The sequence below is a fragment of the Muntiacus reevesi genome, chromosome 4 (genome assembly GCF_963930625.1).
Source record: "Muntiacus reevesi chromosome 4, mMunRee1.1, whole genome shotgun sequence".
Taxonomy (NCBI): Eukaryota; Metazoa; Chordata; class Mammalia; order Artiodactyla; family Cervidae; genus Muntiacus; species Muntiacus reevesi.
Genome location: NC_089252.1, coordinates 110,448,814 through 110,471,522, shown reverse-complemented (window position 1 = coordinate 110,471,522; position 22,709 = coordinate 110,448,814). Strand labels below are relative to the sequence as shown.

The following is a 22,709-nucleotide window of genomic DNA, read 5'->3' as shown; positions in this document are numbered from 1 at the left end:
CAGGCTTAACTGGCTGGGCCGGCCCTCAGCTTCTTCACCAGCAGTGGCTCGGGGTTTGAAGCCTTCTTCACGGCGGCTGGGACCCTGGTGGTAGCTGTGTGCACCCGGAAGGAATACTTGACCATGAGCTTGCCTGAAATGTCCTTCGCCGACTCTGCCTGGGTGAGCCTCCATCCTCACATGGCCTGGGGAGGGGCAGGGAACACCAGGTCCTCACCTGATCTCGTGACTTCTCGTAGCACTGTGTGGCCGTAGTCCATGTGCCCGGTCGCCGGCCCTTCAGCCAGAACCTGGTCCACGTCTACAAAGACGGCCATCTGGTGAAGACGGCACCCCTTCGCTGCCCTTCCCTTAGTGAGGTGTGCCAGGCGGGGCTTGGGGGGGTTGGGTACCTGGGGGGCCTTGCACAGGGTGGGCCCTGGAGCCCTTGTTTCCCTCCCCCACCCCACAGGCCTCAGCCTCTGGGGTCTGTGCAGCCTTGGGGGTCCCTGAGGATGGTGGAACCCCAGGCTGCAACATGACCTGATCAACCGCCCCCCAACCCTGGCCCCCACAGCCTTTCTCGTCCTGCTGTATCGGGTCTGCTGGGCACCGCACAACGACCACCACCACGGGGCTGCCTGCGCCACCGGGCCCTGCCGCCCCGGCTCACACACACCCCGCGCTCACCCGCTCCCAGTCGGTCCCGGCCACCGCAGGGCTTGGCTGGGGGTCCGGGCTGGTGGCCCCCCCGCAGGAAGGCAGCATCAGCTCCACCCTGGCCGGCACGCAGGACACTCGGTGGGGCAGCCCCACCTCCCTGGAGGGCGAGCTGGGGGCCGTGGCCATCTTCCATGAAGCGCTGCAGGCGGCCGCCCTGCGCGTCCTGTGTGCCCTGGGTATGCAGCGTGCCCCCCACACCCCACCCCAGCCCTACCCCTTGTCCCAGGACCCAAGAGGTCGGGTCTCATAAAGTGTCCAGGCCGGAAAGTAGGGCTGCAGTGGGGAGTAGGTATCCCCAAGGGTCTGTCCTCTGATCAGGCTGAGGAGAGGCAGGCCCTGGGTGGGGTCTGGCTGGAAGCCCAGCCAGGTCTGAAGCCCCCTGCCCACCTCCAGGGCCCAATGAGACAGCACCCTTCAAGCCTGAGGGTGAACTGCATGAACTTGGCACCAAGCTGCTCCTGCATTACTCACCTCAGGTATGGGGGGCTGGGCAGTTGGGTCAATCTCCCCCTGGCTCCCGCTCTCTATCTCCTGCCTGCCCCCACCCACCACTGACCCTTGCTAACCCCTGTTCCCAGGCCTGTAAGAACAACATCTGCCTGGACCTGTCCCCTGGCCATGGGCTGGATGGCCGCCTCACGGGCCACAGAGTGGAGACCTGGGACGTGAAGGTGTGTGCCCACGTGGACAGTGTGTGCAGGAAGCGTGAGCATGGGGAGTGGCTCTGTGCCCTGGGAGGTCTTGAGGAGACCCAGGATTCCAGGCTGGAGGGTCTGCTGGGGTGGAGGGGGCAGGAGATGACGGGGTGCTGCCCTCACGGAGGCCCCCTGCCCACAGGATGTGGTGAACTGTGTGGGAGGCATGGGTGTCCTGCTGCCCCTGCTGGAGCGAGTGGCTGCACAACCCCAGGAAGCTGAGGCAGGTCCAGCAGAAACACATGACCTTGTGGGGCCCGAACTGACCTCTGGCCACAATGCCCAGGGCCTGCTTCTCCCACTGGGCAAGTCCTCAGGTAAAGTGTCCCTGGTGCTGGTGTTGGTGACAGAAGACCTTGGCCTGGCAGGGGGCTGCAGTGCTTGAGGTCTCACAGGCACTGGCAGGCCTTTGATGCACACCTGTCCCCTTCCTGGTGGCGGTAGAGGAGCGAATGGAGAGGAATGCAGTGGCTGCCTTTCTGCTGATGCTGCGGAACTTCCTGCAGGGCCACACCGTGAATCAGGAGGGCCTGGTGCACTGCCAGGGGCCCGCCATCATCGGGGCCCTCCTGCGCAAGGTGAGGCCTGCTAGGGCAGGCGGGGAGGGGACTCCCTCATCTGACCAAGAGGGTGCTGGTTGGAGGGACCAAGCCGGGATGCCTGATGCCATCAGTCAGGGAGGGCTTCCTGGGAGAGGTGGCATTTGAAAGGCAGGGCAGGGTTGGGCCGAGAGGGTCTGGGGAAGTACCAGCACAGGCTGGAGTAGGACGCTCACACAGGAGGCTGGGAGCTTGTACTTCCGAGGGCAGGGAGCCACCAGAGGGCTTGGAGCAGGCAGGATGTTTGTGTGCGTCTGCCTGTGCAGGGCAGGGTGGAACCTGGGAGGCCTGACAGCGGGTGGACAGGGCTGACGTCTCACCCCAGCTCCTCCCCTACCCAGGTCCCCAGCTGGGCCATGGACATGAATGTGCTCATGTCCGCCCAGCTGCTGATGGAGCAGGTGGCAGCCGAGGGCAGTGGGCCCCTCCTCTACCTGCTCTACCAGCATCTGCTCTTCAACTTTCACCTCTGGACCCTCAGCGACTTCGCTGTGCGCCTGGGTAGGTGTGCCGACTTGGGTGAGGGGATGCCACCAGCCAGGGTGGCGGTGGACGCTCTCAGAGGTTATAGCCCTGAAGGTGGTCTGACTGGTCAGGGTGGGGGTAGGGGGGTCTGGCAGTGGCATGGCCCTGTCCTGGAGGATGGAAGGGAACCAGCTCAGCCTGGTGGCCTGAGCCCTCTACTGATGCCCGCTCAGGCCACATCCAGTACGTGTCTAGCATAGTCCGTGAGCACAGACAGAAGCTGCGGAAGAAGTATGGGGTCCAGTTCATCCTTGATGTCCTGCGTGTCCACTACAGGTGAGGCTGGCGGGGGCAGATGGGCTGGGGTGCTGATGCTGCAGCCTCCGGACTTAGGGGCAGGTCTGTTCAGCCCCCCAGCTCACCTGCCTGTCTTCTATGTTCTCGCCTCCCTTGGTTGCCCTGGTGGTTCCCCTGGCCCTGGTGACGTCACTGCTGGGACCTGCCCAGTCCGCAGCGCGAGCGCCCTCTAGCCGCCGACGACCTGCGCACAGTGCAGACGTCACTCCTGGGCCTGGCGCGGGAGTTTCTAGTGCGGAGCTCTACCGCTGATGACCTGCAGGTGGTGCTAAACTTCCTGGTGGCTGCAGGTGATGACGGCCAGGTAGGCTGGAGGTTGGCAAAGGTGAAGCCTGAGTGAGGCGTGGAGCATGGACCATGTTGCGGGGCTGGAGCGCTCAGCGTGAGCCTTTGTGTCCCCAGGTGGTGGGTGCGCTCGACCTGCTGCTGGCTCTGCTGCAGGGCTCCCCAGCACAGGAGTCTCTGGCTATCTTCCTGCTGGAGCCAGGAAACCTTGAGGTGCTGTTGGCACTGCTGGTGAGGCCCAGGCCCATGCCCTTGCTGCCCGACCGAGTCTGCAAGGTACACCCAGCTGCCCCCCAACCCTACATCCTCATTCACTGGGGCCCCTGCCTGAGTCCAGGGAGGGGCAGAAGGCCTTGGGCTGTTGGGTGGAGCTGTCTTTGCAGGCCTCTCTTGTAGCCCCATCCCTGTGTGGTGGCTTACTCTCCTACAGTAACTCCTTCCCCTTGATGACGACCCCCACACAGATTCTGCGCAGACTGCAACAGAATGAGCGCTTACCTGAGCGTAGTCGCCAGCGGCTCCGGCTGCGAGAGTGTGGTATCCAGGGTCTCGTTGCCTGCCTGCCTGAGGGTGCCGTTTCCCCCCAGCTCTGCCAGGGCCTCTACAAGCTGTTCCTGGGGGCAGGTACAATCTGGGTGGGGCCAAGAGGCAGGCCAGGTAGAGGGATGACACAGATCCAGGGCAGGTGGGAATCGGGAAGGTGTTGGTCCAAGAGCTGAGGCTGAGCCAGCAGTGGGGCACAGTCCCCCTCTGGGGTCAGTCCCTCAGGTCTTTTCTGGCCATCTTCCCAGATTGCCTGAACCTCTCTGATCTGTTGGCTGTGGTGCAGCTGTCCCTCCAGGCCGACCTCAGCGTCCGTCTGGACATTTGTCGTCAGGTGAGTGGAAAGTGAAAGCTTTGTTGGGGGTTGTGGGGTGGCTTCCACCCTGAGGGCTTTGCCTGCCTGGGATGAGGGGTCTCTGCAGGCCTCCGGTGCAAAGGCCCCTGGAGGAGGGCTGGGGCAGGCTGTGGAGTGAGCCCCTCACTTCCCGTGCCCTGGCCCGGCAGCTCTTCCACCTCATCTACGGACAGCCAGACACAGTGCGGCTGCTGGCCCGCCAGGCTGGTTGGCAGGGTGTGCTGACCCGGCTGTTTGTCCTGGAGGCCGTCACAGCCGGCAGTCCCCTGCCCTTCACCCCTGAGCCACCCACCTCTCCAGAGCCAGCCTCACACAAGCCACCCACCGAGTCGCCTGAGCCTTCAGACGTCTTCCTGCCCCCAGAGGCCCCTGACCCTGACGCCTTTTATCACGCCCTCTCCCCGTTCGCCACCCCGTTTGAGCTGGGCCTGGAGCGGGCCAGTGTGAGCTCAGGGAATACTGCCGGTGGTGGCAGCGGCAGTGGGACTGTCACTCCAGCCAGCCAGCCTGGCACACCATCCCCGCTCGATGGACCCCGGCCCTTCCCTATGGCCCAGGGCCGCCACAGCTCCAGTCTCTCCAACGTGCTGGAGGACGGCAGCCTGCCAGAGCCTACCATCAGTGGGGATGACACCTCCAATACCAGCAACCCTCAGGTGAGGCGGGCCCTGAGGTGGGGCTCCTTGGGGACCCAGGGCAGCCAGTGGAGCTTTTCCAGAGGTGTGGTACTGTTTGACATCAGGGCTGTGACGGCCAGTCGGGTCCAGCGCTGCCCCCTCATAACTTTCCTCTGCATCATGTCCTCTGAGGGGTGGCGGGTATTCCAGAACAGGGCAAGTGGTGTTGAGACAGAGTTGGGGGCGCTCACCAGACTTTGGAAGGCCCTTGAGAGCCTGTGGGACATGGGCTTTTCAGGGCCAATGACCAGCATTGCTTTAAGAGGTCTGCCTTGTGCTTCTGGATCTGGGGAGGGCCCTCAGCTTATTCAGTGGCATTCTTCCAGAGGGTTCCAGGATAGTCCTTGAGGCCTGTGAGGTAACCATGTGAACTGCCTCATCTCCTCTTAGGAGTCCTGGAACCCCAGGATCCTCCCCAGAACTCAGGCGGTGGTGGAGTCCCACACTGTTTGTCTAGGCCCTCAGCAGCACACTGGCTGGGCCGTCGGCCAAAGGCTCGGCCTCCTGCTGTCCCTATTAGTTGGTGGGTGGAGGTGCTGAACAGGGATGGTGGTGGGGCAGTGATTCCCTCCCTCCCCAGCCCGCACTCCACACGCCCACTGTGTCTGCAGCAAACCTGTGAGGAGGAGCTCTGTAACCTGCTCACCAACGTGCTGTTCTCGGTGACGTGGCGGGGTGTGGATGGCAGTGACGAGGCCGCCTGGCGGGAGCGCGGCCAGGTCTTCTCCGTGCTCACCCAGCTGGGGGCCTCAGCCACGCTGGTGCGCCCACCAGACTGCATCAAGCGCAGGTGAGGGAGCGGGGCCACGGGGAAGCCTGGGGGCCTGGAAGGCGGTCAGGTAGACCCCAGAGTCCCCATCTCCCTCCAGCCTCCTGGAGATGATGCTGGAGTCAGCCCTGACTGACATCAAAGAGGCCCCCCCTGGGGTCCTGGCCAGTCTCACCCAGCAGGCACTCTGGCTGCTGCGTCTGCTGCAGGACTTCCTGTGCGCCGAGGGCCATGGTAACCAGGAGCTGTGGAGTGAGAAGGTATGGCAGCTCAGGGCAGAACCACTGTGTTCACATGCCCCGAGGGTGCCTGGTCTGCAAAGTGGATTAGTACACATGTGCAGTCATGGGGAACTCAGATCTGGTATCTGTGAGCAGGTCTATCTGTATGTGCAAACGCTCTCTGGTCCCCAGCCCAAACCTTACCTCCCTCTCTCCTCATGGGCTTCTGGCCTCATCTGGTGACGGCCACCTGGAATATATGGTGTGTGGCAGCTCTTCGAAGGAGTGTGTAGCCTGCTGGATCGCCTGGGAGCCTGGCCACACCTGGCCAACGGCACGGCAGACCTCCGAGAGATGGCGCAGATCGGCCTGCGCCTGGTGCTCGGCTACGTCCTGCTGGAGGACCCGCAGGTGAGCGCAGGGTTGCTGTGGGGGGAGGGTGTGCAGCGGGTCTAGGGAGCTCGGGGAGCAGCTGGTGACACCCCCACCCGTACGTCTGCAGCTGCATGCCCAAGCCTACGTGAAGCTGCACGCGCTGCTGCAGACCACAGTGCCCATGCGCCGAGAGGAGGCTTGCTACGTGCTCTCCAAGCTGGAGGCGGCGCTGGCGCGGGCGCTGAACACCTCCCCCTCAGAGATCCCCACCGAGAACGGGGAGCCCCCAGCCTCCTCCGCTGCTGCAGAGCGCTGCTCGTGGTTGGTGCCGCTGGTGCGCACGCTGCTGGACCGCGCCTACGGCCCGCTGGGGCTGCAGTGGGGGCTGCCTTCCCTGCCGCCCACCAACGGGAGCCCCACCTTCTTTGAGGACTTCCAGGCCTTCTGTGCCACCCCCGAATGGCGTCACTTCATTGACAAGCAGGTGCCTGGGGCCAGGGGCATGGGCAAAGAAGTGGGGGCTGGGGGCCCACATCAAGCACAGTCTCCTCCGTCTGTCCGGTTCTCCAGGTGCAGCCCACCATGTCGCAATTCGAAATGGACACCTACGCTAAGAGCCACGACCTCATGTCGGGCTTCTGGAACGCCTGCTACGACATGCTTATGAGCAGTGGGCAGCGGCGCCAGCGGGAGCGGGCACACAGCCGTCGGTCCTTCCAGGTGTGTGATCCGCCCTGAGGGCAGGGAGCAGCTCCACACGTGGGCCCTCTGTGGGCCCAGAGGACAGCTGCTGGGACAGAGAGGAGAGGAGCCGGAAGCGCCCAGCGGGCCTCACCTGTTCTCCGCCCCCACCCCGCAGGAGCTGGTGCTGGACCCTGCGCAGAGGCGGGCGCGCTTCGAGGGGCTGCGATACGCGGCGGCGCTGAAGCAGCAGGCGGCGCAGCACTCCACCGCCCTGCTGCACTGGGGGGCGCTGTGGCGCCAGCTCGCCAGCCCCTGCGGGGCCTGGGCCCTGAGGTGGGCGGGGCTCAGGGCGGAGTCTGGTGGGCTGGCTGGGACTTGGGAGGGAGGGGCCAGGAGAGTGTCTTTGAGGAGAAAACTGGGAGGAAAGCAGAGGGGTCTGTAACCCTCTGCCTCCAACCCATGACCTTAAGTGGGGTCATATCTGTAGGGATCCGCCCACCCCCCACTGGAAGCTCTCTAGTGCCGAGACCTACTCGCGCATGCGTCTGAAGCTGGTGCCCAACCATCACTTCAACCCTCACCTGGAAGCCAGCGCCCTACGGGACAACTTGGGTGAGAGGGGGTGCCGAGCCGAGTCCACCCGACCTCATGGCCCTGTCTTGTCCAGCTTTGGCTGAGCACCCTTGGGCCCATTGCAGGAGAGGCCCCCCTGACACCCACCGAGGAGGCCTCACTGCCTCTCGCTGTGACCAAAGAGGCCAAAGTCAGCAGCCTACCCGAGGAGCTGCAGGAAGACCAGCTGGGCGAAGACGAGCTGGCTGCACTGGAGACCCCGTGAGTGGGGCTGGGAAAGAGCTGCCCAGGGCAAGGGGGCCAGTCCAGTGTGTGCTTGCCAGAGGCAGAGGGATTGACTCCTCAGTCTACTTGCCCTCCTGCTGTGGGGCTAACCACCCCAAAGGGATGGTCCAGAATCAGGTGGGAGGGTTAGGCAGATCTGTAAGAGGGTGGAGAGTTGCTGTTTGATGGCCAGGCGCCCCAGAGCAGGACTGAAACCAGACCAGGATGTGGACCCATGGGAGTGGGCAGATGCTGAGTGAGGGGAAGCGGGCAACAGGGGTTGGTGTCCTGGCAGGAACTTCAGGGGCCCAGGTTTCAGGGTACAGACTGGGGCCAGTCTGGACTGTGCGCAGCTCCTCCCTCTCCTATGGGATCATGAGCAGTGTGCCTCCTGACTTAGTGGTACTTTGAGAGTGTGGTCCTTGGGTTGGTCGGGAATGGGGGTCCCAGAGCCTCGTGCCTAAAGTGGGTGCTGGCCCCCAGGTTGGAGGCCACAGAGCTGGATGAGCAGCATGAGAATCTGGTGCTGTCAGCTGAGTGCCAACTGGTCACCGTGGTAGCTGTGGTCCCAGGGCTGCTGGAGATCACCACCCAGCACGTGTATTTCTACGATGGCAGCGCCGAGCGGGTCGAAACTGAGGAGGGTGTGTTCTGCTGGAGCAGGATGGAGGGCCGGCAGGGATGGGGGCTGGGGTCTGGTGGGGCTGGGGCGGGTGGCTCCAGCACCCGCTTTCCACCACCACAGGCATTGGCCATGACTTCCGGCGCCCCCTGGCCCAGCTGCGCGAGGTCCACCTGCGGCGTTTCAACCTGCGCCGCTCAGCTCTCGAGCTCTTCTTCATTGATCAGGCCAACTACTTCCTCAACTTCCCGTGCAAGACGGGTGGGGCCGCAGCCTCATCCCCTTCCCAGGCCCCCAGACTGCAGCCCTCGCTCATCCCACCCCACACCCAGGTGCGGAACCAGGTGTACTCCTGGCTCCTGCGTCTGCGACCCCCTACCCAAGGCTACCTGAGTAGCCGCTCCCCCCAGGAGATGCTGCGTGCCTCAGGCCTTACGCAGGTGAGAGCCCTGGAGGGTGGGGGTCTGGTGAGGCCAGGGCCCCGCCACTGGGGAGAGTGCTGGCAGCCTGCCAGCTCACCTCGTATCCTTGCTACCCAGAAATGGGTGCAGCGAGAGATCTCCAACTTCGAGTACCTGATGCAGCTCAACACCATCGCGGGGCGGACGTACAACGACTTGTCTCAGTACCCTGTGGTGAGGCCCTGCTCCCCCTCCACCCACCCTCTGCTCCGACAGCGCTGGTCCACCCAAGTGTGGGTACTGACTGTGGGCCAAGCCCTGAGCTCAGTCCTGGGCAGGTGCTGCCTGAGGCTTGGCCTCTGTTCCCAGCTCAGTTCCCCATGCCCTGCTTCCCCCACGCACACCCAGCCCCACTCCCTTCCCCTCTTGGCCTCTGTTCTTGAAGGTTCTTGAGATCCTGTCCCAGACAGTCTCTCTTGCTCCCCTGAAGCCCCTCCCCATGGTGTGCCCCCACCTGTGGGCTCCACCCATCTTCCTGAGGGTGTGGGTGAGGGCAGGGCAGGCTGGCCAGGTAGGCCATCAGGACCCTCATGCAGCTCCTGCCCGGGTGGGCGGCCAGTTCCCCTGGGTCCTACAGGACTACGTGTCCCCAACCTTGGACCTCAGCAACCCAGCTGTCTTCCGGGACCTGTCCAAGCCCATCGGTGTGGTGAACCCCAAGCACGCCCAGCTTGTGAAGGAGAAGTGAGTGCGTGAGTGAGGCTGGGCTCGGGGTTGGGGTGGACCGGGGAGGGCTTCTGCTGATCCCCCCCCGACCGTGGCTCTAGGTATGAGAGCTTCGAGGACCCCGCGGGCACCATCGACAAGTTCCACTATGGCACCCACTACTCCAACGCGGCAGGTGTGATGCACTACCTCATCCGTGTGGAGCCCTTCACCTCCCTGCACGTCCAGTTGCAGAGTGGCCGGTGCGCAGGGGCAGGCAGACGGTGTGGGCGGCGGGCAGGGTGGATGAGGGAAGGGTGGGTCTTCCAGGCATCCTAGACAGGCTGGCTCCCTGCTTGCCCAGGGCTACACCTTTTCCTTCCCTGTCTCCCTTCTCGCCGCCTCACTTTGGCCCATGCCCCTCCCCAGCTTCGACTGCTCTGACCGGCAGTTCCACTCAGTGGCAGCAGCCTGGCAGGCCCGCCTGGAGAGCCCCGCCGACGTGAAGGAGCTCATCCCAGAGTTCTTCTACTTCCCCGATTTCCTGGAGAACCAGAACGGTAGGCGCTGGGTGGGGGCGGGAAGCGTGGAGATGGAGGGTGGCCGGGGAGCTGGTGAAGAAGGCTCAGCGAGACAGCTGACCCAGCTTTCCGTGCCAGGCTTTGACCTGGGCTGCCTCCAGCTGACCAACGAGAAGGTGGGCGACGTGGTGCTGCCCCCATGGGCCAGCTCTCCTGAGGACTTCATCCAGCAGCACCGCCGGGCGCTGGTGAGATGTGCGCACACATACCGGCGGGTGGCCGAGGGGAGGGCCGAGGCGGAGGGTCCATCGTTCCTGGGCTGACGGCCGCCTCCCTGCCCCCAGGAGTCAGAGTATGTATCCGCCCACCTGCACGAGTGGATCGACCTCATCTTTGGCTACAAGCAGCGGGGGCCAGCTGCGGAGGAGGCCCTCAATGTCTTCTATTACTGCACCTATGAGGGTGAGCAGTGCCCTGGACACCGGTGGGGGTCGGGGTGCAGAGGAGGGGGCGTGCAGGGGGCGCAGAGGGAGTCCTGACTGTCCGCCTCTGACACCTCCCACCTGCCAATGCTCAGGGGCTGTGGACCTGGACCAGGTGGCAGATGAGCGGGAGCGGAAGGCGCTGGAGGGCATCATCAGCAACTTCGGGCAGACGCCCTGTCAGCTGCTGAAGGTAAAGCCGGCTGGGAAGACTGTGGTCAGGGAGGCCCTGGCCGCGGTGCTGAGCGGTTCCTTGCCCACAGGAGCCCCATCCGGCTCGGCTTTCCGTTGAGGAAGCAGCCCAGCGCCTTGCACGTCTGGACACTAACTCACCTAGCATCTTCCAGCACCTGGACCAGCTGAAGGCCTTCTTTGCAGAGGTGAGAGGAGGCGGGGTCTCGGCTTCCTACCCGGTGAAGTTCATTTAATTCCATGGTCCTTGCCAGCCTCTTGGAAATGGAAAACCTAAATCAAAGTCCCTGATGTTAAGACATCTTAGAAATAAGAGGTAAACATCACTGAGGGTGGGGTGCCGTCTTCAGGAGGGAGGGTCAGGCCAGGTTGACTCACCTGATCATCCTTAGGGAGAACAGAAGGAGGGCATCCTGCCTCAATAGTCTCCTCACCTTCCCTCCTGCATCCCAGAAGGCCCCCAGCTCTAAGGTGTTCAGGCTCTCCTCTCCTCATGCTAGCAGGCCCGGAGATGTGGAGTCATGGGGTGGGATGACCAAGGTTGAAACCAAGCTTGAAGGGTCTTTGTTGTCCATTTGGTTTCTCACTCACTTCCTGAGATGCCCTGAAGGCCCCCAGGCCTCTGCGTGTTTCTCAGTGACCTCTGCCTCTGTAATGCGACATCCTGGGGGGGTGCCAAGAAGGCAGCATGCTGGGGGCTCTAGCCGGCTGCTCGGGTAGCTAGTCCCGCCCTGCCCCTGCAGGTCATCAGCGATGGCGTGCCCCTGGTGCTGGCCCTGGTTCCCCACCGGCAGTCTCACTCTTTCATCACGCAGGGCTCCGCAGACCTGTTGGTAAGTGCCCCAGGCCGGGCCCCACCTTAGCTCCACCCCCGACTCGGCCCCAGCCCACCTCTGTCCTCTCTCGCCCAGGTGACCGTGAGTGCCAGTGGGCTGCTGGGGACTCACAGCTGGCTGCCCTATGACCGAAACATAAGCAACTACTTCAGCTTCAGCAAAGACCCCACCATGGGCAACCCCAAGTAGGACAGAGGGTTGTGGGCCAGGGTGGGCTCTCAATGCTCTGGCCAAGGTCTCTGAAGGCGAGGGTCTCCTGTGTAGCCTGGCCTCACCTGTGGTCCTCCTCACTGGGTCAGGATGCAGCGACTGCTGAGCGGCCCCTGGGTTCCAGGCGGTGGTGTGAGCGGGCAGGCCCTGGCAGTGGCCCCGGACGGAAAGCTGCTGTTCAGTGGCGGCCACTGGGACGGCAGCCTGCGAGTGACTTCGCTGCCCCGGGGCAGGCTGCTCAGCCAGCTCCGCTGCCACCTCGGTACGCGCAGCCTGGGGGCCCAGGGTGTGCGGGGGGCGGGGGGGGGGGAGTGCGCAGGGCCCCGGGCGGGCCAGGGAGGGATAACTGTTCTGTTTCCCCTCTTCCCCCCTCCCCTCCCTTTTCCCCGTCCCGTCTCCTCCCTCTCCTCTCCCCCATGCAGATGTAGTAACCTGCCTTGCGCTGGACACCTGCGGCATCTACCTCATCTCAGGCTCCCGAGACACCACATGCATGGTGTGGCGGCTCATGCAGCAGGTGTGCTGGGTGGCAGCCCCGTGGGGCCCCCTCGGTCCAGATCTGTGGCCCATCTGCCCCTCAGTGGGCCTGCAGTCCTACCCTGCTCCCTTCCCCTTCCTACTGCTACTGTGAGCAAGTCTGGGACTCCAGCTGTCTGACTTTGAACCAGACCTTCACTTTTCTAAGCTTTTAGCCTCCTCACTCTGGGGCCAGGGTGGTGGGGTGCCCCCGTCCTGAGCCAGCCCTGGTGTTCTCCACAGAGTGGTCTCTCGGTGGGGCTGGCATCAAAGCCCGTGCAGGTCCTGTATGGGCATGAGGCTGCTGTGAGCTGTGTGGCCATCAGCACTGAACTTGACATGGCAGTGTCCGGATCTGAGGTGTGTGTTTGCCTGTGCCCAGGGAGGCTGCTTGCTGGGCCCTGCCCCTGGAGCTCAGATGCCTGTGCCCAGCCCCCTAAGCCGCCTTCCTGCAGGACGGAACTGTGATCATCCACACCGTGCGCCGTGGCCAGCTGGTGGCCACACTCAGCCCTCCGGGAGGCACGTTGCCTGGACCTGTGTCCCACCTGGTGCTGGGGTCTGAGGGCCAGATTGTGGTGCAGAGCTCAGCATGGGAGCGTCTGGGGGCTCAGGTATGGGAAAGGGGCACCCGGCCAAGATGGGGGGTTGGGATTCTGTCCTTGCTAACACTTCCTGCTTCCTGCAGGTCACCTACTCCTTGCACCTGTACTCAGTGAATGGGAGGCTGCGGGCTTCCCTGCCCCTGGTGGAGCAGCCCACAGCCCTCGCGGTGACAGAGGACTTTGTTCTGCTGGGCACAGCCCAGTGTGCCCTGCACATCCTCCACTTGAACAAGTGAGCCTCACTATTTATGGGTTTGTGATCCCTCAATTCACTTCAGTTTAGCCGCTCAGTCGTGTCTGACTCTGCAACCCCATGGACTGCAGCATGCCAGGCTTCCCTGTCCATCACCAACTCCTGGAGCTTATTCAGACTCATGTTCATCGAGTGGGTGATGCCATCCAATCATCTCATTCTCTGTTGTCCCCTTCTCCTCCATCCTTCAATCTTTCCTGGCATCAGGGTCTTTTCCAGTGAGTCAGTTCCTCGCATCAGGTGGCCAAAGTATTGGAGTTTCAGCTTCAGCATCAGTCCTTCCAGGAATAGTCAGAACTGATTTCCTTTAGGATGGACTGGTTGGATCTCCTCGAAGTCCTAGAGACTCTGAAGAGTCTTTTCCATCACCACAGTTCAAAAGCATCGATTCTTCAGCACTCAGCTTTCTCTGTAGTCCAACTCTCACATCTATACATGACTACTGGAAAAACCATAGCTTTGACTAGACGGGACCTTGGTCGCCAAACTGATGTCTCTGCTTTTTAATATGCTGTGATCCCTCCGGTGGTGGTTTTTGGCAGAGGGACACTAGGAGGTGCCCCGTGGACCCTCACCCCTTTACATGCCTGTGGACACATTTTTCAAGGCCTGTCTCTGTCCTCCCATCCCCCAGTGGGAAGATCTTGCCCTGGGCCTCCCTTAGGCACACGCTTGTGCAAGACCCCTTTATTTGTCAGAATTTTCCTCCAGCCATCCTTCAAATGAGGACTGGGAGGTGGATGGGAGAATGAAGAGACAACTATGTGCTGGATGCAAAACTCCTTGCAGTTGCGAGTTTGTACATATCACCTCCTTCCCTCCCTCCAGACTGCTGCCAGCCGCTCCTCCCCTGCCCATGAAGGTGCCAATCCGCAGCGTGGCTGTGACCAAGGAGCGCAGCCACGTGCTCGTGGGGCTGGAAGACGGCAAGCTTATCGTGGTGGGCGCAGGGCAGCCCTCAGAGGTGAGGATGTGGGCAGGGCGGGCCTTGCACAGGGCGGAACGTTGATCCTGGCTGACCCATCCCTGCTCCCACTAGGTGCGCAGCAGCCAGTTTGCGCGGAAGTTGTGGCGGTCCTCCTCCCGGCGCATCTCCCAGGTGTCCTCTGGGGAGACAGAGTACAACCCTGGAGAGGCGCGCTGACAGCCCGCCCCGCCCCGCCGCCCCGCCCCCAGCGGGCCTCGCCCCAGTAGACCCCGCCCCGGAGCCCGCGGGGAACCCCGGCCCGCACCCAGGCGGCGGTGGGCGGGGCCCCACCTCTGCCCAGCTCAGGGATTGGCGGGCGATGTCACTCCAGGAAGTCTTGCCCCTCGCCGGCAGAGGGGCCACCCGGAGTCCCAGCACTGGCCCCAGCGGCCGCACAGCACTTTTTGCACAGTCTGGGGTGGGGAGCCCAGGCTCCCGATCCCCGGTCCCGGCGGAGCACAGGGCCGGGCTGTGGCCTTAATCCTAAGGGCGGCCCCCCGCTCTCGCATCTCAGCAATAAACATGGACTAGTTTTGTAGCTGTTCTGCCTCCGAGCATGTGTGCGCGCGTCTCCACCGGCCCTGGCCACTGCCCTGGGCTGGCGTCCCCTGGCCCATGAGCACCCACGCTGCACCATTCCCCAGCCCCCCAACTACGCCACCCCTGTCCCTAGGGGCCCCGGCCACTGTTTGTCTGGCAGCTTCACACCCAGTCCCACTTAAGGCTCACCTCCACGCATGTGCGCGTTCCTGGGCCGGGCGGGGCCAGACCGTGGGCGGCCCCGCCCCCATCATCGCCCCGCCCCCTCGGTGTCCAGTCCTCTGCCACCCGCTTTCGTCTCCGCCGGGTGAAAACCTGGCCTCTCCAGGGACTCCACTGCGTGTTCCCTGCTGGCTTAAGGCCGGGAGGCCCCATCCTGCAGGCAGAGCCGATCCTGGGACCGACAGAGGGTCAGCCACCACAGGTCAGGAGTGGGTTGGGGACACAGCGTCGGGTCTTCCTGGAAGGAGGGAGCCGTGGCTGCCTCTCTGTACCTCCCCCATTCTGGACCCAAAATCCTGCGCGGTTGCGGTGCCAGCATCTGGGTTGGGATGCCTGTGGGAAGTCAGGGTAGTGTGGGTGTTTAGGATGTTGCTGTGTGCGCATGTGTGCATATTTGTGGGCCTCCAGATGGGTGTGTGTGGAGGAGGGGTTGGTAGAGGCTCCAGTCTCGCAGCAGCTCGAGGTGGATTGGGCACAAGGCCTGGCTGTCTCTGCAAGCTAGCGTTAGTCACAGGCTCACCCGCCAACCCTGATCCAGGCAGGGTTCCTTATGTGGTAAGTGACACAACTGTACATACACATCCTTCATGTTGCAAAGGTGGCCACAGGCTCCATGCCAGATCCACTTGTCTAGTGTGCAGTTTTGCTGTCCACATCCGCCCCTGGCCTTATGGAGGGAAGTGAGTTTGGAGTGCCAGGGTTGGGCCAGATGTGGATGTTGGGGAGTTACGAGACTTTCCCTCAGGTCTCATCTCCATCCCTTTTCCAGGCAAACTCCCCTTCTCTGCCCAGTCCAGGGTCTCTTCCCCAGGCCTCAGGAGGGAGGTCCCAGCAGGATCAGCCCTGTAAGGGCAGGAGGGTTCTGGGACTGTGTGTTCTTCAGATTTCCAGCCTGCAGGCCCTTTCCAAATTCCCAGATAAGAAAGGGCCCAGGTACCTCTGGGCCCAGATGCCCTCTGCGTTTGCTGAAACCAAGGAAGCCTCCCATCCTGCCCCTGACCAGGAGGTAAGGGCTGGACACTGACCCTGGAGGCAGGAGTGGGAGTTAGTCACCCCAGGAACTGTGCTCTTCTGAGAACTCTGGGGAGCTCCCATCAGCCAGTGAGTCTCCGCCTGGCTCTGGCTTATGGGGGACGGGAATCCCCCTGGTCTTCCTGCGCTGTCTCTGGACTCAGACGTGGGGTTTGCCAAGGTCTTTGAGACAGCTGCACTCTGGTCTCCTCCAGCTTTGGCCAGCTGGGACCAGCAGTGTCAGCTCCACCCCGTTTGACACCAGAGGAAACTGGTCCAGATTGATGAGTGGGAAGATGGGGAGGTACGCAGCCCTGGAATGAATCAGGATGACATGAGCCAGCAGAGGGGGCAGACTACCCCAAGGGACTCCTGACTTGCAGCCTGAGGAATTCCCCCCTTGTTCCTACACACAGCTCCTGCTAGACTCAGAGAAGAGGTCTCCCAGCTCCTTTTTCTGTGCGCAGCTCACTCCACTCCAAAAACCTTTTCTAAGAAGTGCAGCCACTGGGAGCACTGCTAGCTGGTAGAACCATGCTGCAGAACTCCAGCCGTGGGGAAGCCATGGTCCATGTGGGTAAGTACTTCTCGATCCAGGTTTTGGGCTGGGTAGGATGGGAGGTGGGCCCCTGGCCTTGCAGACCACATTCAAGTCGCCCAGCTCTGGAGCCTCTTGTGCCCTGCCTGCACTGGACTGTAGGGACAACTGGCTTGCTGGCAGAAGTGAGCAGCAGCATTTACTTGCCTTCCAGCTCAGTTTATTTATTTTTGGCCATGCTGGGTCTTTGTTGTCCTGAGGGCTTTTCTCTAGCTGTGGCGAGCAGGGGCTACTCTTCGTTGTGCGTGGGCTTCTGATTGAAATGGTTTCTCTTGTTGTGGAGCACGAACTCTAGACACAGGCTCAATGGTGGTGCACAATGGGCTGAGTTGCTCCGCAGCACATGGGGTCTTCCCAGATCAGGGCTCAAACTCATGCCTCCTGCATTGGCAGGCTGATTGTTTATCACTGAGCCACCAAGGAAGCCCCTGGTTGTTTTATTTTGTAAAAATTTGCAAGGTCGCCTGTGCCCAGAGGCTTCCATCGGGACTAGCGTGAATCACTGTGCTTGCACAGACCAGCCTCGGTGGGGGTGAGAGGACACAGTTTAGTGCCCTTGTAGACAGAGGAGGTGCACCAGGAGCCAGAAAAGGGAGAGACTGGGAGAGATCAAGGACGACTTGGAGAAGGTACATCCAGGGCTAGGTGTCCAAGTGTGGCGAGCCAAGGGGAGGCTGTGGGAGGTGACGGTAGGGAATGAGCCAGTCAGATGAGCTTTTGTTGCCCCATAGTAGGGGGCTACGATTTCCAGCCTAGAATAGCAGCAAAATTGACTCTTGCCACTGTCAATCAAGCAAAATTGATTCCTTGCCACTGACCCTGTCTGTCCTTTTCTCCACAGATAAGACCTGGAGGGAGCAGGACAGGGAAGGGGTGTGGGCAGTGGCAGGAGGAGCCCTGGCCCCCAGTACCTCCTCCCCATTCTCCCCTGAGCCTCCAGGGGCCTCAGGCAGCATCATCCCCGTCTACTGTGCCCTCCTGGCCACCGTGGTCCTTGGTCTGATCGCCTACGTGGTCTTCAAGTGGTAGGTGGTCTGGGCACTGTCCTGGGGTACGCCCCTCCCCGGCTGGACTCCCAGCCAGCTCGCCGTCTCAGTGAAGGCTGGAGCAGGCTGGCAGGTTCTCCCTGCTCCCCACAGCTGGCGCTCACATAAACAAAGGCAGCAGCTGGCCAAAGCTCGGACCGCAGAGCTGGGGGCCCTCAGCAGGGACCAGCTGCATGGGGACAGCAGTGTCTTCCGGGACTCTCCGGCCAGCCTGGAGCCCTGTGCCCCCAGCCAAGGTGAGCCCCTTCCCTTACCTGTTGTCCTTGAGACCTGCCCAGCCCTGTTGTTCCACCGAGTCTGCCTAACCCTCACGTGCCCCTCACGTCTCCCACCCCAGGGCCACCTCCTGAACCTGGCTGCCGGCTTTACCTCCACCTTCCTCGGCAGCAGCAGGAGGAAGTGGAACGGCTCCTGGAGGTGTCGGGTGAACTGGACGACGGCTGGCGGGGTCTGGCGGGCCGTCTGGGCTACCAGGCTGAGGCAGTGGAGACCATGGCCTGGAGCCCGGGGCCCGCCTCTGCCCTGCTGAGGGACTGGGCTGTCCAGGAAGGCGGTGGCGCCACCCTCAGAGCGCTGGCAGACGCCCTCGCTGCCATGGGTCGGGACGACGTGGTCCGGGCCCTGGGCCCCCTGGCCGAGGGCTGCTCCGTGGCGTGAGTCGTGGCTCCGCAGCCTGGCCTCTCAGGGAACCTGCTCTGGTGCTCCCCACTACCCCCACCTCACACACCTTCCCCTTCACGAGCTTCCTGGCATTGGTGACCTCGGCTTGTTGTGTTTCGGGGGGACACACAAGTCCCCTCCCCTCCCCCTGCCTTCCTCCAGGACAGGGGCCAGGACGTGGCGGGTGGGGGGACAGCCAGACAGGGAGCAGCAGTCCTGCCCCCCTGACCCCCACGCTGCCGCCCCATGCTTAGTCTCAGCTGTTTTTTCTACTTTTGTACCCCACATTAAAGGCAACTCTGGACTGTTGTTCTGGGTCTGTCTGGCTCCGTGGGCCTGTGAGACAGTTGGGTAACTAATGTGGCAGAGGCCCAAGAAAAGGCTGGGGTCCCTAAGGTGAAAGGCACCCGTGAGTTGGCAGGCAGTGTGCACCCGCAGAAGACGGGTGAGTTCTGCGGGCAGAGTCGAGTTCACATCCTGCATCTGCCATTCCCCAGCTGAAGTGTGTTAGGAAGAACTTTCCTTTTTGAACTTAAGCTTCCTTAGCTGGTGAACAATAGACTGGCACGTTCAGAAGCCTCCCACCTGCTAGGACTCTCAGGACTTAGGTTTGACACCATTTTCCTCATCTGTGCTGTGACTAGCCTCAAGGGTAGGCTGGAAGCCTGCCCCACTCCTGGGCAGGCAGTAAGAGGCAGACTGGTCCTAGGACTCTGTTACCAAGGACTTCCAGGCATCTTTAGGTGAGAAAAAGGAAGAAAGTGTTCTCCTTTCAGGACCCACATTTCAGACTCAGGAGAGGGAGGTCCAAAGATACTTCCACACAAGCCAAGGAGAGGAAGGTCATCCCACCTACTTGAGGACAGGGCAGCTTCAGCCAGACCACCTGCACCGCTCACATACGGCCACGCTGAATGCAGGAGCGGCAGGTCCGTCACTGTGCTTCCAGGGTGTTGCTACAACAGACAGGCCCTGCCTAAGAAGGAACAGTGCTACATCCTGGCCTCCGTCAGGATCGGAGTGCTGGAGAAATACGGCCACCTAAACTCAGCAGACGTGCATCCAGTCACTGTCCCCTTGTGGAGATGTGACCGGTGCTGGCTGTGCTGGGAGGCTGTTGCACCTGCTGTTCCTCAGAGTCTACCAGGGCTGGTTAACCCTGTAACCCATCCTTAAGATCACGGCAGGTTTGGCACCACCCTCAAGCACCCTCCAGGCACCACCCGGAGATGACCCTTGGGCAATAACCCAGGAGAGAAAGGCTTCGTGTTTGGTTTTAAACAGGCCAAAGCACTGGAGACATCACACCGGCAGGGAGTTGGCTAGAGGACTGTGAAGGATTAGATCGGCAATGACTGTGAAATCCTGCATTGAGAGAAATGAATGGGCCCTGGATTAGCCGGTAACCCTCATCACCACTGAGGGTATTTGAGCCTAAAGGTTTCAAAGGGTGAGTAGAAGGGAAAGATTTTGACAAAAACAAACAAACAACAAAACACTCCAGGGGAAATGATGTTAACAGAATTCCCCTTCAAAATGGTCCTTTCTAAAACCTGGCAACTCCCTGGGTCACCACCCTTTAACAAAAGGTTGCCTAGATTTCCTGGGAAAATGTGAAACCTGGAGCCTTGTGTAAAAGCATGAGCTGGGCTTGGTTGCAGTGCATATGCCTGCACCTCTGCATGGGAAACCTACCCCAAAGAGAAACACTTCTTTTTAATGTGCTCAAACACATTAGCTGAAACATCTTCCTTAATAACACTAAAATGTTAAGGGGGTTAAATTAGGGTTCCTCCATCTGATATAATAATATGCTTGAGTTAGGATTAATGGTGTAAGGCTGTATGAAGCCCCATAGGAAATACTTTGGCTACCTTGTTAAATAGCATATTTAATGGGTATGCATTTAAAACAATTTTTTTTTTTTTTTGGTCTCTTTTCACAATCTTTGATACAAAGGTAAGAATTACTGAGCCTCTATGAACCTCAGTCTCCTCTTCCGAGAAGGTACCAATTCCTGTGCCTCCGGTTGGGAAGATCAAAGGAGCACAGCCAGAGCGCTAAGTGCCCAGCAGGCAGTGAGTGCTCCAACCGCTCCACGCCCCCCAGATCTGGCAGGCCCCAGCCTCTTCCCCAAGGGCACTGCTGCATGCAGCAAAACCACCCCAGTGAGGAAGAGGTGGGACCAGCCTCTTTGCAGAGGGGCTGGGCCCCAGGCTGGCCTGAACGCTCTGGCCCTTCTCACCGCCCGGACAACTGGTCCATCAAGGGTGGGTGTGTCTCCATGAGCCCTGTGTCCTCTTACCACCTCAGCGATGTACGCCTTTGATGGGGGCCCCCTCTAGGATCCAAGCCCAGTGGCGGGGGGCATCGTGGGGAGTCAGGGAACCCAGACATCAGATGAGCATGGCTGGGAAGTCACTTCTCGCCAGCCACAAGGTACAAAGGCAAAGATGAGTACCTTTCTCTTGAGTGGCCTATTAACCTAAGCGAAGAAGCCCAGCGCCAGAGAGGTGGCGGGTCCACTTCCTTTGCTTGGAAATGCACGTGCTAAGATGCCTACCTCAGTCACAGTAGGACCTGTGGGGAAGGCCTGGGATAAACGCCAATCTCAAATATTAACCTTGGACTTCACACACCATGGCCACCACCTCCTTTCTCTCAGTGCAAACACTATATATAAACATGCCAAGTTCTTTAATTGATTTTATTTTTTACATAAAAAGTTCAGTAAAAATTGGATAAAGTAAAGTGATTTTAAGCAGTAAATCAATCTTATCAACATAGCACAAGGCTGGCCAAAACCACAAGGCAGCCTGCTTTGGAATATTTACATGATAACAAATTAAACCTTGCAGGAGAACTTAAACCATCCTTACAAAGTCTTCTGTGATCCTAGCACATAGAGGCTTAAAAGCAAAACAAAAAACAAAACCCAGGAAAAAACAAACAAATTATTTTCAATATATTCACATATACATTAAAATATAATACAGATGGTCAGGGTCGGGGTTGTGGGTGGGGATGCGCATGAGCCTGTGCGCTGACAGCACCGCCAAGGAGGAGACCCAGGTTGGAGTGGGGTCAGGCTGACCAGGTCTCAGAAGGGAAGGTCTCAAGGGCCTAACCCCTCGCCTCTGATGGCCTCTACCAACAGCTCACAACCAGGGACCACGTGTTGTAGATGGAGCTCAGTGTTGTGGCTCTCAGTTGAGATCCGCAGGTTTGCAGTCCCCAGGGTGCTGTGTCCCCAGTAGCACACAGCCCTGACGGTGGGGTGGGGAGAGGGACCACAGGACGTCGTCTCCCCAGGCTCTCCTACCAGCCTGCCCGGCCTCCCACCCTGGCCCCTCGGGTCACTCTAGCTCAGTGTCCTCTTTGGGTTTGTAAACGGCCCCAAACTTCTGCATGTACTTCTTAATGTACTCCTTGGTTTTGTGTTTCACATTCTCATTGCACTCCAGGTCCTCGGGGTTCTTACAGTACTTCAGCTCCTTGTTCATAACGCCATGAGTCAGCTGTCCAGGACACAGAGAGAGACCACAGGCCACCAATCAGAGTGGAAACGACTCAGGGGGGAGGCAGTCTTCTGCCCCGGAACCCTTCTCAGTGAATTAGATGCAGGGAGGTTGGGGCAGGCTGCTGCTGAGGTCACCACAAACAGGAGGCTCAGCTGTTAGAGAACCGCTACCCTCCAAGAGAGTCGCCTCCCTTCCCAAATCTTCCCCCTATGTTCCTGGGTCTCCAGTCTGGGCATGTGGCAAGGAAAACCTCCCCTTTTATGATGAAAGGGACCTTTTTAGAAGGTCTAGTTTGTTGAGAACGTTGTCAGACCACAAGCAGGGGAGAATACCTTGCGAGCTAGGTGTTTGAAGTCTTCAGTTGTGGTAATTCTTCCCACTTTGCAGTCAGGTTTCCGGTAAGGGTTCAGGCACTGGACGATGAACTGGGACATCTGCAGGCAGAGGGGAGAGAAGGCAAGAACGCTGTACTGAGGAAATGTAGAAAGGCAGCAAGCAGAGCCAGCCCATCCTTCCTTTTCCCTCACGCGGGCTGGCTGGTATGGATTAGGAGGCTAGTACACCAGTGGGATAAGAGAGAAGGATCCGGGGCTGCCCCAAGAGGGACAGGGCTTCCCCAGATGGACTGGGCAGTGGAGGGATAGAAGAGCAGGACTCCACGCTGAACCTCATGGCAGCCCCAGGTTTCAGCTAAGCCTCCTGTCCTTCTCATAAAGAGACTAGCTAAATTCCCTGGCTCCTGGAGGCAGGGCAGAGAGGGCCTTGCTGTTCTACCAGGAGGCTCAGTGACCCCAGGAATGCAGGTGTTTTGTTATTAAAGACTGCTTAGATTCTCTAAGTGTTGCACTTCATGGGATTTACACAACATCAGTGTAAAGCAGACGGATGGCTGCATATTAGAGCAACTGGTTGGAGACCGTCTGGGGTAAGACCCCGGTCAGTACACAACTTCCCACGTCCTCCTGAGCTGTCTCTGTAGTGTCTGTCCTAGCCTGTGGCTCTCAAGAGTGATCTAGGCGCAGGACCTCTGGAAGTATGTGGGGCACTAAGCCACAAATTTGACTCCAGGGGACACAGGGAGCGAGGAGGTGAGTCGCTTCAACAGGGAGCACCATGAACAGGGTCTCCTCATCCCTGAAAATGAGCTTTCAGACACTCAAACAACAAGGCCGTATCACCAGGTTGGCACTAAATAAACAGCTGCTAGCTGGCTGGGCTGAAATGCCAATCATTTTAC

The 22,709-nt window shown here is 60.5% G+C and overlaps 3 protein-coding genes across 9 annotated transcripts in view; 2 read left to right on the top strand and 1 right to left on the bottom strand.

The window, feature by feature from the left end:
- The window catches only part of NBEAL2 (neurobeachin like 2), a 30,632-nt gene extending 16,022 nt beyond the window's left edge, over positions 1-14,610 (top strand). For 5 of the 6 annotated variants that reach the window (XM_065933847.1, XM_065933845.1, XM_065933848.1 and 2 more), the window contains 41 exons: positions 30-162; positions 240-359; positions 557-878; positions 1,096-1,178; positions 1,281-1,373; positions 1,540-1,714; positions 1,842-1,975; positions 2,338-2,497; positions 2,695-2,797; positions 2,969-3,122; positions 3,221-3,379; positions 3,568-3,727; positions 3,895-3,980; positions 4,151-4,657; positions 5,290-5,468; positions 5,548-5,707; positions 5,942-6,079; positions 6,171-6,527; positions 6,614-6,763; positions 6,903-7,060; positions 7,215-7,339; positions 7,426-7,561; positions 8,048-8,208; positions 8,310-8,626; positions 8,726-8,821; positions 9,207-9,331; positions 9,415-9,555; positions 9,722-9,852; positions 9,952-10,061; positions 10,158-10,275; positions 10,391-10,488; positions 10,559-10,675; positions 11,231-11,320; positions 11,399-11,508; positions 11,623-11,795; positions 11,956-12,050; positions 12,293-12,409; positions 12,505-12,663; positions 12,738-12,886; positions 13,736-13,871; positions 13,947-14,610. In XM_065933847.1, the coding sequence (XP_065789919.1) occupies positions 30-162; positions 240-359; positions 557-878; positions 1,096-1,178; positions 1,281-1,373; positions 1,540-1,714; positions 1,842-1,975; positions 2,338-2,497; positions 2,695-2,797; positions 2,969-3,122; positions 3,221-3,379; positions 3,568-3,727; positions 3,895-3,980; positions 4,151-4,657; positions 5,290-5,468; positions 5,548-5,707; positions 5,942-6,079; positions 6,171-6,527; positions 6,614-6,763; positions 6,903-7,060; positions 7,215-7,339; positions 7,426-7,561; positions 8,048-8,208; positions 8,310-8,626; positions 8,726-8,821; positions 9,207-9,331; positions 9,415-9,555; positions 9,722-9,852; positions 9,952-10,061; positions 10,158-10,275; positions 10,391-10,488; positions 10,559-10,675; positions 11,231-11,320; positions 11,399-11,508; positions 11,623-11,795; positions 11,956-12,050; positions 12,293-12,409; positions 12,505-12,663; positions 12,738-12,886; positions 13,736-13,871; positions 13,947-14,051 (6,340 nt within the window). In that variant the 3' untranslated portion in view covers positions 14,052-14,610. Of the gene's footprint in view, positions 1-29; positions 163-239; positions 360-556; positions 879-1,095; positions 1,179-1,280; positions 1,374-1,539; positions 1,715-1,841; positions 1,976-2,337; positions 2,498-2,694; positions 2,798-2,968; positions 3,123-3,220; positions 3,380-3,567; positions 3,728-3,894; positions 3,981-4,150; positions 4,658-5,289; positions 5,469-5,547; positions 5,708-5,941; positions 6,080-6,170; positions 6,528-6,613; positions 6,764-6,902; positions 7,061-7,214; positions 7,340-7,425; positions 7,562-8,047; positions 8,209-8,309; positions 8,627-8,725; positions 8,822-9,206; positions 9,332-9,414; positions 9,556-9,721; positions 9,853-9,951; positions 10,069-10,157; positions 10,276-10,390; positions 10,489-10,558; positions 10,676-11,230; positions 11,321-11,398; positions 11,509-11,622; positions 11,796-11,955; positions 12,051-12,292; positions 12,410-12,504; positions 12,664-12,737; positions 12,887-13,735; positions 13,872-13,946 lie in introns of those variants that run through there. The other variant, XR_010663010.1, reaches the window with a different exon arrangement.
- A 1,571-nt stretch (positions 14,611-16,181) lies between these two features.
- On the top strand, positions 16,182-17,948 carry LOC136167484 (death domain-containing membrane protein NRADD-like). The gene is made up of 4 exons (XM_065935042.1): positions 16,182-16,224; positions 17,087-17,270; positions 17,385-17,527; positions 17,629-17,948. Exons 1-4 carry the CDS (start codon positions 16,182-16,184, stop codon positions 17,946-17,948), a joined length of 690 nt encoding a protein of 229 aa, XP_065791114.1.
- A 2,696-nt stretch (positions 17,949-20,644) lies between these two features.
- Positions 20,645-22,709, bottom strand: part of SETD2 (SET domain containing 2, histone lysine methyltransferase) — a 56,219-nt gene continuing 54,154 nt past the window's right edge. For both annotated transcript variants that reach the window (XM_065933836.1, XM_065933837.1), the window contains 2 exons: positions 21,805-21,906; positions 20,645-21,469 (listed from right to left, as the gene is read on the bottom strand). In XM_065933836.1, the coding sequence (XP_065789908.1) occupies positions 21,308-21,469; positions 21,805-21,906 (264 nt within the window). In that variant the 3' untranslated portion in view covers positions 20,645-21,307. The remainder of the gene's footprint in view (positions 21,470-21,804; positions 21,907-22,709) is intronic.

Bases quoted from the DNA above. Each gene is read 5' to 3' on its own strand.
- LOC136167484 (XM_065935042.1), top strand. From the start codon at position 16,182: ATGCTGCAGAACTCCAGCCGTGGGGAAGCCATGGTCCATGTGG. The intron at 17,271-17,384 runs GTAGGTGGTCTG...TGCTCCCCACAG, and splicing joins GCCTACGTGGTCTTCAAGTG to CTGGCGCTCACATAAACAAA. The intron at 17,528-17,628 runs GTGAGCCCCTTC...CTCCCACCCCAG, and splicing joins GCCCTGTGCCCCCAGCCAAG to GGCCACCTCCTGAACCTGGC.